The 12,422-nt window shown below is 33.2% G+C and overlaps 1 protein-coding gene across 1 annotated transcript in view; it reads left to right on the top strand.

The window, feature by feature from the left end:
* LOC119640736 overlaps positions 1-9,783 on the top strand; it is an 84,027-nt gene extending 74,244 nt beyond the window's left edge. The window contains exons 5-6 of the mRNA XM_038038940.1: positions 8,875-9,157; positions 9,277-9,783. Of these exons, the coding sequence (XP_037894868.1) occupies positions 8,875-9,157; positions 9,277-9,548 (555 nt within the window). The 3' untranslated portion in view covers positions 9,549-9,783. The remainder of the gene's footprint in view (positions 1-8,874; positions 9,158-9,276) is intronic.
* Positions 9,784-12,422: the final 2,639 nt, after the last annotated feature.

The following is a 12,422-nucleotide window of genomic DNA, read 5'->3' as shown; positions in this document are numbered from 1 at the left end:
GAGCTTGTCTGTCCGTCTAATCGCTTGGCAAAGACGAACGCTGTTAAAAATATTGGGGATCGAGGCACTTTTTCGACTACTCCTTATATAAAGACGTATTTTGAAAGTCGCTATATGAATAAGTAGGAAAACGAAAGAGGTGTACGGCATTTAATGATAGTCCGCGTCGAAGTTTGGTTTTTTCACTTGCTTTTTTTTTGATATTGTAACGTTTAATCGCAACACTTTTCCCTTTGTTTCACTTTTTCCCGTAGCGAATGGATTAGAAAAACTTATTAATTTTGTATGGCTAATGGGCGGTTACAAATCAACGAATGCTATGGAATATTATACGGATAGTGTTACAATTACTGAAATTTCCTTTCTTTCATCTTTAATACATCTAGAAGAAGCTTAAAATGTAGCAAATATATGTAGAGAGTGTTATTGTAGCCTTTCTGTAAAGAATTACGATTCGAAACATAAAAAACCACAACAAATATCTTTGAAAAACTGTGGTTAACAAATGTCATTTAGTAAAAATCTGAAACTTTTTTTATCTCCATTTTCCCTCTTCTGCCGACATATACATATATATATGTGTTGTTGACTAGTGAATGCGACCACAATTGGTTGTTTTGTTTCTTGTGCCAGTGTTGTACGAATGTTTGCGGCAAATTTACTTAATTATGAAAATAACAAAAAGGAAAAAAGGTTGCACTTTACCAAAACAACGATTTTGGCTCATTAAAAGTGGCTGACGTTGACTCTCCGTGTTCGGTAATAACCATAACTGAGTAAAAAAAAAAAAAACAAGAAAAAACAAAAGCCAAAGCCAGAGTAGCGTAGCATTTGCTTTAATGATAAAAGCCGCGAGATTCTGTGGCCAGTAACTGGTTGAATGACATGAATGAGACAAAAGTAAATGAATTGAAAAAGTTTTGTTCAAAATCTAAGAAAAACACTTTACCTAATGATAAAATAACATTTACTTTAATTAGCTTACATTTTATTAAATAAAAGGAACAGAACTCTTAAAGTAAATCCCGGTTCGTGTAATACAAGTTGGCAAAGTGAACTTTTTTTTCTCTTTTACATTTTTGATATTATTTTCATGACTATAAACTTTTCATTTTTTTTCATTTATGGAAATTAAGAAGTGTTGCGGATTTTTAAATTAAAAAGCTAGAAATTTTGCGAACGAAGGGTATAAGTTTTGCCCAACTTTTAGTTCCCTGCATCGGCAGCTTAATACTGACTTTTTTATACATTAAGGGTTATTGCCGTCCTTACGGGAATTACGGTTCACTTGTTCCTCTATATTTGTCGCGGAACCTTTTTTTAAATAAATTTTTAAGACAAAATTTGCGATATCGTTGCTCTTACACCTTGCCTCCTTGACGGTATTTCTACTAACACAGCAAGCTGTTAAAACTTTATTTAGTATCTAGTAAAGGATGTTCGATTTTTCTTTTTTTTTAAACCAATTCAAAAAATGCTATGTCTGTCTTTAGGAAATTTTATTGTGAAGCTGTTCGTATAGTCGACCTTTGGCGCTAAAACTTTTGAAAACTGTTTGCTCGGCCACCTCGGAAAACATGGTTTCGAAGGTAACGCGATTGATGTCTTAAGTAGAGAGAATTTTAGAAAATTTTCAATTTATCCTTGATTGATTATGACTCGTCCACGCAACTGGCTTACGGAAACCGCTTTGAGCTTCGTCTAGTGTAAACACTTACCAGACTCATTTTAAAACTGTACGCCTGTCGTGAGCTTCTCAATTGATGTTTTCTATTTTCAAAATCCGAACGCGAACGCACTCGAGTTTTTCGCAGAATTGACTTTTTTTAACTAAGCAAATAATTCGGTTTCTTCTAATACTTTTTGAATATCGTTCTTGCACGTCGAACAAGCCGCTTTGAAAAGAAGACAAGTTTAAACTCCCAAGTTCTTCTATATGTTACATCCATGCATGGAAACGTAGTATATCATGTGCTATGAGTTGTTAGGGCACAAAAATGGTGAAAAGGAAACCCAACAAAGACGATATATTATTACCTCATAATAATCGATATTTTTTTGTTAAAAATCCTTAAAAAATTATTATTGAACAACGTAGTTAGTTATGCGAAGCATACCTTGCAATGGCCACGAAAGCCTGAATTGAAAAAATATGAAAACGTGTCAATAGGTTAAACCCACACTAGCAAACATGATGAAACTAAGAACCATCATAACCGAAAATGATTGGCAGACATTTGAGTCTCTCTTTTTTATTTATTACAGCCCCAGACATTTCAAGTGTTGTGAAGATGCGTACGGTATCATAAATGAAAATTAAATTATTATCAGTCATTTCACGTTCTTTTTTTTTATACCTTACACAGTGAAAAGGGGTTCATTCAAAAAAGGGGAGACTATCATTGCTTAAGGTATTTCCAGGGCTTTCCAACAAACGTAGAGAGGAATTGCTTTGCAAATATGGAAAAATAAGTTTAACGAAGAGATAGTTATTAATTAACCCCTGCGTTGGTAAGAGTAATTAGCGCGAGAAGTTATTGATTAAAAATGATTGGTTGCTTGCTACTCTCTAAAAATTATTTGAATGCACTTGTTACGGCGAAATCCCTAAAAATAAGGTTCAGCTTTAATAACGATAGCAAGAAAAATATGTATTCGGCAGCAGATCTACAGGTTAGCTGTATTTCTATGTATATTACAATCATTAAGCTGAAGTGCTCTATTTACTTGCATTCTGGTCTAGCGTATTGAGGCAAAGTTCGAGAGTATGTTCATGTGGTATTTGATTAAGTGCATACACACGGTCGGGTGAACTAGTTGTGTGTGCAGTTGAAATCACATATATTTTACCGAAGCTTTGCACAGTTTTTGTGAAATTTTGTAAATGGAGTTAAAATGCGTGAGCGTGATGTTTGGTGTTTCATAACTAAACTTTCGGGTATGTGTGCACGAAAACATAGCATTTGCACTGCCGGTGATTAATTCGTATACACTTAATCATCTCAACATGGCAAGGATTTGAAAAAAGAAACGAAAGAAAACGAAAAATAAAAAATTTTAATAAACTTCCCTAGCGCTAAGCAAATGGAGAAGCGATGAGACGCTTGAACCTAAATGTGTGCCTGTGTGTTACCATTATTTGTGGCTTATTTATATGTGCATACAAATGCAGAATACAGGTGTAGTAATAAGACATGGCAGGCTTTTTGAGTAAAAAGCGACAATCCAGAGAACACTGCAAAGGTTGCTTTGAAGTCTCATCCGTCGCTGGGTACAGAATAGGAATGCCATGCCTATCCGTTCTTACGAGTGTACAAGCATGTTCGGACAGACACGCAATTTGCTCTCAGTGGCAAGAAAGGCAAATAAAATTATGAATACAACAGTCTACAATAGTAGCACATTTTAGTTTACCGCAGGCAACGTATGCTGGAAAGATTTTGATATGATTTGCCGAAAGCTGTAATGACACTTTTTTTACTTCATCAGTCTGCTCAATGTCATCAATAATTGTTGATCGTTTTCGCTAATTATGCTACTGCTAAATTCAAGCGGCTTCTCCAGCTAATTGATATTGTCGATGTTCGGCTTTAATGCGAAAGTATTTTATTCAAAGTCTCTTTCGCTGCCTACATATTTTTCCATTCTTTCGCACACAAGTAACTTAGCGATTATGTTGCTGGTTACAAGTGGGCTTTAATTACTAGGATTATTGCCTTCATCGCAGACGCATTGTACTGCTCATTGGACGTTTGCAATCCAACAGCAATTTCGTTTACCTTTATTTACTTAGCTGCTAAAGAGTATTATTGTTGTTGTCTACTTGTTCTGTTGCAAAAAGCTTACGTTCATATCAAGAGGGCATAGTTTCACAAATGCTCACCGACGAGGTAAAGTTCCCTTAGGAAATGAAATGATTATCGTTTAGGCATCTAGGTAATGATTTTTTTACGCTCGAGGTATGTATTTAATTAAATTTGCCGCACATTCCTTAACGAGTCTTGATATTGGAAAATTCATAGTTCATAAAAATAACAACCTAAGGAAAACTACGTCAGGAAAATATTTAAAATATTTTCAAAAGTTTGACTAAACGTGAAATCAGTGAAAGCCTTTCAAGCCCTCCGCATATAATTTGGCAAAACTACTTCGAAGGTGAGTAAGGTCTTCATGATAAATTTCATGTCTAATGCGGTACATGTATAATAACATGTGTTTGTTTTATGTGTACAGGCGTTTGAGAGCTCAAGGGGAACAAATTTTATTTTAAAAGTCGTTGCTGCAACATATGTTTGAACAGCGTTAAAATAACACAAACAATGGTAGCAACAAATCTGTTCTTTAAAACCACGTCGAGGACAGTTTATGTCGCCGCCAATGCTGCTGCTTTTAACTTATAGGCACATATATACATACTTGCGCGCACGCATTGATAAGAAAAGGGTTTTTTTTCGTATAGCAACAGTGCCAACGGTAGTAGTAGTGGTAATAGCATAGTTTATACTAAACTTTAACTGTGTTAATAGAATGCAGCTGTTGTTGGAAGCCAACTGGCGTCTTTATCGTGCAACTACTACTTGAAAGTGTTTTAGATCTCTTTCTCAACTTCCGGTGTTGGCTGGCTGTTCCTTCCTTTTTTTCCTACTTTCATTTTATTTTATTTTTTCTTTTTTACAAAGCACACATTCATCTAAACAACACATATTTTATTTCGTATTTTATGTTTAAGAATTTCTTAGTTTCTCTTAGGATCCAAGTCAAAACATACATCCTCTGGTCGTTCGTTATAGTTGTTAGTTAGTAGTGTTTTTATGGTTTTTCGTTTTTCAAAGAGTGAAACAACTACGCACTCATACACGTAATATAAGGCACTCATAAAACACAAACGAACATAAACAATTGCTTACAACAAATTACAGACATTATTAGAAGAGTGTAAGCAAGTGTAGGCTTTCATGTAAGTAGGTACGCCTTTGCTATTGTTTTTCTACATATACTTACATCTACTACGTATTCGCACATCTCTGAAGTCCTTTTCTCCTAGGATAAGGAACTGGTTTTGTTTTTATATACTTTGTTTTTCTTTGTTTTTTTTTTTTTTTTGGATATCGTTGTTGTTGGTCTTACATATAATATAAAGATGTGCCAGCAGACTAACACCAACACTATTGAAAACATTCACTATGCCATACTACGCTATGCTCATGCATTTGCAATAAGATGCTTAAACTTGCATTTGATATAAATGCTGGCAAGTCTCTCATGCGAAAAACAGCTTTTCTACTTAATGGCTGTTATTTAAAGCAATTCTCTGTGAAATTGTTGTCACATACAAAATAGCTTAACGAAAATAAAAAAAAAAAAAAAAAAGAAGGGAAAAATCGAACTTCTACTAGATTTACACTTGCGAGTTTTATTCTCTCATTTTTATTTTTTTTATTTTTGTTTTTATTCGAAATCAAAACATTTAAAATAAAACAAAAAAAATGCTCTCTATTCAATAATCATATAGTGTTATTCAATGAAACGATTGCCATCACATGTGCATACACACACACATATATATACATATATATATATACATCATATATACACTGACCACGCCAGGCATGCAAGTGCTTTCGTATTTTCCTTTCACTTGTTTAGCATTTGAATGGGATTAAAAGTAAAGTGTTTTTAGTTTTCAAAATATTTTTTATTTAAATAATTTTTCTTCTTTTTTTTGTTGTAGGAGATCTAGAGAGAAATTCCTTTTTTATTTTCCTTTTACCCGCAACAGAAGGTATATTAAATATTTCAAATGTTTTTAAAGCGCAGAAATATGCTTCAGAAACTCCTTGAGGCTTATTGTTACAGCGATTAACCATTTCTATTTCTATTTCGAAATCATATTTCCTACATCGACTTTTACGTCGAGCTGGATTCGTTGTTATATTATTTGAAATTATTGAAGATCGTTTTTTTCTTTCAAATGCTATATGCGTCCTATTCCGAAAACTTACGACATTACATTGAGATCAATATTTATGCTATTTTTTTTAAATTGGGTAAGGAGTGAGTCGTAGGTTAGAAAAGAAAGTTAGAAACGCAAAGAGTTAATATGAAAAGCAGAAAGGAGTGTAGATGAAAAGAAGAATACCGAATCGACATCAGTCTACATCTGAAAGGCTCTATTTTGTCTTGCTTTCGTTTTTCACTCGAAATTTAATTCAAACTCAAGAAATCTGATCCCGGATTTCAAAGCATTCGTTTGGCTGTAATTGTGGCTATTATCACACAATCTAGGGTTCAAGGAATATTATCAAACTCGATTTTTGTGACTTCTTTTATGATCGATCACCTTGGCTCCATTGGGTAACCATACCGAGTTCAAATGTATCCTTTAAGTCTATCCTTCAAAGCAATTTGCTCAGTTTTTGTCTGTTTGTTTTCGCCTTTTAAGAGAGAAAAAATACTGTAAAGAGGATCCGTTTTAATATTAAATGTTTACCCCTTTTTATCGTTAATAATACTCCTACACTCTCTGAGCTGCACGTATTAAGGATATCCCCTGACTCCTCTGATATGCGTTTATACCTGAGATATGCGGCTCTAAGAGAAGATCTATTAAGAGAAGAGCTTCGATCTTTGGCTTACTATTTCTAAGCTACGTCAATATTGGAGTATTGGTTTCCAGATTATAACGCTGCTTAACGAAATCGCGATCAGGTATGCAAAAACCTATCCCTGTTCCATGTGTGTAATTTATGCTGAAATCAATACGGCTACGGAACGTCTACTACTAAATCTTAGTTGTTCTACAGGTTTCTCTTTAAAGTCCTTACGTCTTCTTCTTACTACTTTTGCAATAAAATTTTTGTTTATTATAATATTACGGATACACTTTATGCTTTCGATATATTCTTTGAAAGTAACAATTTACACATATCTGTGCATTGGTTAGCAAGCAGTCATCTGCAAATTGTTTATTACTTATTCGCGCTTAACACGTTACGTTTATTTCGCGTTTCTATAATCTATAAGACATTAATAATATCGTGTTTTTTTTTTTTTTTAGGTCTGAATAAAAGCAAAAAAAAAAAAAACGGATAGCGAAAAGATTCAGTTTAATCCGTACATAATCTCTTTTTCTTTCGGTTCTTTTCATTGTAAAGTCTTTTGTCGGATTAAATAAAAGCTTTTTTTTTGTTTTTGTACAAATAAATTAAAGTGCATTTTAAATATCAAAAATTAAACACTTTAAAACATGGATATTGTCTCTTTAAATACAACAATTTTTGCAAGGATTTACGGAATTAAAAATGTGCTGAAAACGAAAAGGAAATTACGCATTAGAGTTAATTATCTATAATGCAAAGATTAAAATCAAAAGAGAAACTAATGATATAAACAAAAAGCTTAAGGCTACTAGTATAGCCTATCATCGAGCTTTGCGTGCGAGTAGTTTAGAGTTTCGGTGGTAAGACGTCAGGCAACAAACTGCTGTTTGTTTATATTTATTAGGAAGTTGAAGAAGTTCGGAGAAGGCAGTATGAGATAGTGAGATATGTGACATTTGTGAACGTAGCTGTAAATGAAAAAGATTTGTTCAAACTTAGACATACGAAAAAAGGCTTCTATAGGCATACGGCGTCTGGCTTTTTATCCAAATTATGCAGAAAAATGCGTTTTATCGATTGGCGAAACCGTTAAGTTTGCAAGCCTTTGATTGTTGATTATTGTGGATATCTCAGAGATTCCTTGTTCAGTCTTTCTGATTCAATCTATATATCTAGCATCATCCATACTTTTTTACACCCGTTACACTCAGTTCTTATATAATTCGTATAGTTAGACTTAGCATTTTCGTAACCTCCCATCCATGCCGGTCTATAACCAGCAACGTGACCATTTTAAGAACTATTTCGCTTACTTCGTCGATATACTTTCACACATACTTTTCACAATTTTCTTAATTAATCAATCTTCCACAGATGTTCGTATTTTACGATTACATATTTTATGCATTAGTATAACAAACTATTGTTTTATAAAAATTATTATTTTAATGGACGACAAGAAGAATCACGCGAGAAAGCCGCGGTCCACCATTAAGTACCCTACATCATCCTATAGTTATCTAAACAACGGCTTTTCGAAATGGGGCTTTATATGGGAATTTATCGAAGGTGCTTTACGATCCGAACCACTGCCAATAGCGCTCGTCCTTGAATCAAAACACGTCAATATATCCAATGCCATCAAAATATCTCGAAAATTTCCGATGTCTAATTTAAATGCAAGCATACATGTACAGACGCGGACAGACAGACAAGCTTAGATAATACAAGGTGGGTTTATATCAAGTCTAACCACCACAAGTAGTTTAGGTTTCAATAGAACCAATAGCCTTAGTGATCATTCTGCATTGGTCCTTCTACATATATATAAATAAAATAATAGCTACAACATTCTCATTAATAAGCTACAAAATAGCTTATCAGTATTTTAATTGATAGAACATGTTTTCTCTCAACTATATACAGAAAGCGAAAATTCCCGAATTGCTATTTACCTTCAATTTCGTGCTTACGTATGGGAGTAAAATAATGCAACACCCCAATGTTCATTAGTGGAGTGAAGCGAAGCTGTTTAATAATGTAAAGGGATTTGATCTTTTAATCTTTGCTTCCTATACAAAGTATGAAGAGTTTTTGTATAGGTTGAATTCTGTGTTTAAAAGTTTGCAAAAAACAAATGTAGTTTCATCCTAAACCAACCTAAATAAGATTATTCAAAAATTATCAACGTCACATATATGATTCAACAGGCTTTAATCTCTTTTGTATTTCTCTGCTCTTTTGGATTTTTTGTTTTCTTTCTCTCTTCTTTCAGATTAATAATGCAGAAACGCAATATATACGAACTATTGACAATTTGATAGCATCGCGTATTAGTTTAAAATTACAACTACAAGGTATACACTTTAGTAGTGCTAATCCATCTATATATGGACAACATAACGTTTATACGGCTCATGGCATGAATTCAGTGCATAATCATGGCGGCAGTGGTGGCGGCCTATTGTTACGCTGTACCGCTACAATTGGTGAATTGTATCAAGAATACAAAGAAATCGAGCTCGGTACACCGCAGAAAGATCCAATACCGGCTAGAGGTATATATATACATACATACATATATATTTATACATTTTTATATGCATAAATGCAAAGGGACTATCATTTAAATGTTGCTAACGACGATTTTCGGTATACTTTTGCTTATATTTCACAGTTACTCTCTCATCAGGTTCCAGTGTAAAGAATTTCTTTAGTTCTTATTTTTCTTCGGGCGCAACCATGCCATCATTGATGAATGTTTATAAACTTTTATTATTTACCTGTTTAATGCATTTTAGCCTGATCGGGACGTTAATAATCGATGCAAAGTCAATAAATAAACTATGGCAACACGTACAAAGAAGGTACAAATACAAACAACAACAACAAGAACAAGAACAACATTCCTGCTGTCAGGCAACGCAACAATTGCCACGGCAAAGATAACTTTTTTAAAAAGGAAATTTTTATTTTACTTTAATAAACCTAATTTTATAGATTCATAATAATATAAAAAATAATCTTAGTTTTCTTTGATGTGTTATATTAATAACTAAATGTATCTGTGTTTGTTTTATCGATGTAGTTACCATCCACATATGCGCGCGTCTATGTGTATGTGTGTGTGTGTGTGTGTGTGTGTGTTTGGATATGTTTTTAAGTGTATATGTATGTTATTATATATAAAATAATTAACCATATGTATCTATGTTGATATATATTTATTATATATATATTTTTTTATATTTATTAGACGAAAGATAAGCGCACACACACCTCACTGATTTATCTGTTATATTATATAATGAAAATAATTTTACGATCATTTTTTTTTTTTTAGCAAAAATTTATTTATAAAATAGAATTTAATTAAGAAAAAATATTTTGTAAAATCTTTCTTTCCTTCTCCTCGACAACTCCATCTACTTAGGAAAACTAAACACGCTACCTTAAGTTTACCCGAGAGCAAACTAATTGCAACAATAAAATATGTATTATGACTATTAAGTGTATAAAAAAAAAGAAAAGGGAAAGAAAAGAAACGTAACCTACTCTTTGCTTAGAGCACTTTTTCGATACCCATTACCTTAATGAATCGAGAGTTTGTTGATTTATTTTGTACGTTTCAATTGCCCAGATGGAATGAATACATGAATGCCTAATGGACTGAAGCTGTAGTTCGTTCTCGCTAATATCGCGATTACGATTACCCGAAAAGGATTGTTCAAAGGACGCATCCAGACGTGTCTTTTTATACCCTGTTGTGCGAGAATATTTTAAATTAGTATGTATGTATGCAACACCCAGATGGGCTTGAAGATGTATACCGATCAGAAACAGATGAGAATCGCATAGAGATTCACAATCACTTTCCGATACGATCTTAGCCTGTTCGTCCGTCTGTCCGTCTTGTTGTGTAGTTGACTTTAACCGATAGCTCGCAATTTTTGAGATATTTTCATGAAATTTGATTTACCGACATGTGTGATCCTAGGACGAATGCTGTTGAAAACGGTTCAGACTGGACCACTTTTTCGATCGCTTTCCGTATATCACCTTATTTTGAAAAGCCGTTATATCAATATGTGTATTAAGCAAAGTGATGTAGGATACTTGATGGTGGCCGATGTCCCATGACATAGCGTTTTCATTTCAGCTCCTGCAGTCGAGAAAAAGATAGATAGTAGCCGTAGCCAAATGGGTGTATTCGCACTCGATAAGTGTTATGCCTTTACCAACTGAAAACTCACTCTAGCGCACGGTTAAGTATCGAACCGCACTGAAATTTCCAACTTCGAGCAACAACTTGGTAGTTGTAACTCTTATCTATTCCGCTCATCGTTGCTGAATGATGCTGAAGGATAAATGCTGCTTCGCAAAACATACCTTAACAAATAATCCAATAAAGAAACGTTGACTTCAATAGGTTAATATGCTGCGTGTGTTACATGTGCTATAGGTTTTAATTATTGCTTTACATGAAGCTTACATGTAGGGATGTAGGGGTAAATCTTTTTGAGTAATGCCTGAGAAGGGCGTGGAATTAATGTTCTTCGTTCCTCAAGTGTTTTCCACACGAATTTTTTGGCCTACCTGGCGTTTGTACATCACAAGCAGAAGCACCAATTCTTGAATTCTCATTTTTACCAAATGTTAGTTTTAGACAACAATAATTTTCATAATGTCATTCGTTATGTTATGAATAATGTTATTGCGTCGTTCTTGCGCGTATACGTATCTAAGATTACAATTTTACATCTTTCCAATTGGCAAATGTCATAATGACACTTAGATAAGGGCAACGTCCTTATCTCCAGTTGATCATCAATTATTCAAGAAAAAAAAAATGGTTAGTTCCTGTGATTTTTTGTCTGTTGCGGATGTGCTTATGGGCGGAGTATGCTTATTTTTTACGCTTATATTCCCAATCAACTAAGGAATATATCTACCGAATTTCAATTTTTGCAGCTGCAGCCATGCGAACAAAACATCAAAATCAAAGATAAAATTTATTCGAATTTGGAGTTAGAACGAACTTTGGTAAAAGAAAAGCCAGAAAGTTTTTATTGATCTAATTAAATGATCGGTCGAAAATTCAGAGTTATCTGTCAAATAAGCCGTAGTTGGTTGTTGTTTGGAGGTTTCCGTTATTCTAGATACTTCATTGTCACTTTAAAGCTTGTCTATAGACCTCAACGAGGGCAACATTTCATTTTTGAATGTAAAATTTTACAGTGTCAGTCCTTCAAACAGTGGGCGATTTATATTTCTGTAGCTATCGACAATCTCAAGCAGATGAGAAATATGTTTATTTTAATTGCTTTCCCGACCTGCTCTCTGAATTCTTACAAAGGTTATACAAAAAAAAGAAAAAAAAAAAAAAAAGAAAAGTTCTTTTGATAGTGGTGGTGGCTATACATCAACGTAAAAGGAAATTATAATTAATTTAAAGACAAAAAAAAGAAGATATTTTAAATGTGAGGACATTGCAGTAAAAGCAAAAGAATAATAAATATGTGCATAATATTTGCCATATTTGTAATAAAGAGACAAGAAAATATAATAATAACAAAAAGAATACCAAATACATACACCTATGGAAACACTTTGTAAAATAACACGTAATGCAGCGTAAGAAATAAATGGAGGCAAAAAGAAAATAAAGAAAAAATAAAAAGGATAAATAAAAATTAATATTGTGAAATAATAAAAGATATTAAATATATGATAAAAGCCCTGAAGAAATGTTAATTTTAAAATAAAATAAAAATCACACAACAAAAAAAATATACGAGGAATTTACATTTTTGCCCCAAAATA

This window comes from Glossina fuscipes, unplaced genomic scaffold (genome assembly GCF_014805625.2).
Source record: "Glossina fuscipes isolate IAEA_lab_2018 unplaced genomic scaffold, Yale_Gfus_2 127, whole genome shotgun sequence".
NCBI lineage: Eukaryota > Metazoa > Arthropoda > Insecta > Diptera > Glossinidae > Glossina > Glossina fuscipes.
Note: the sequence above shows the minus strand (reverse complement) of the source record. Positions and strands in the feature narration are given on the sequence as shown.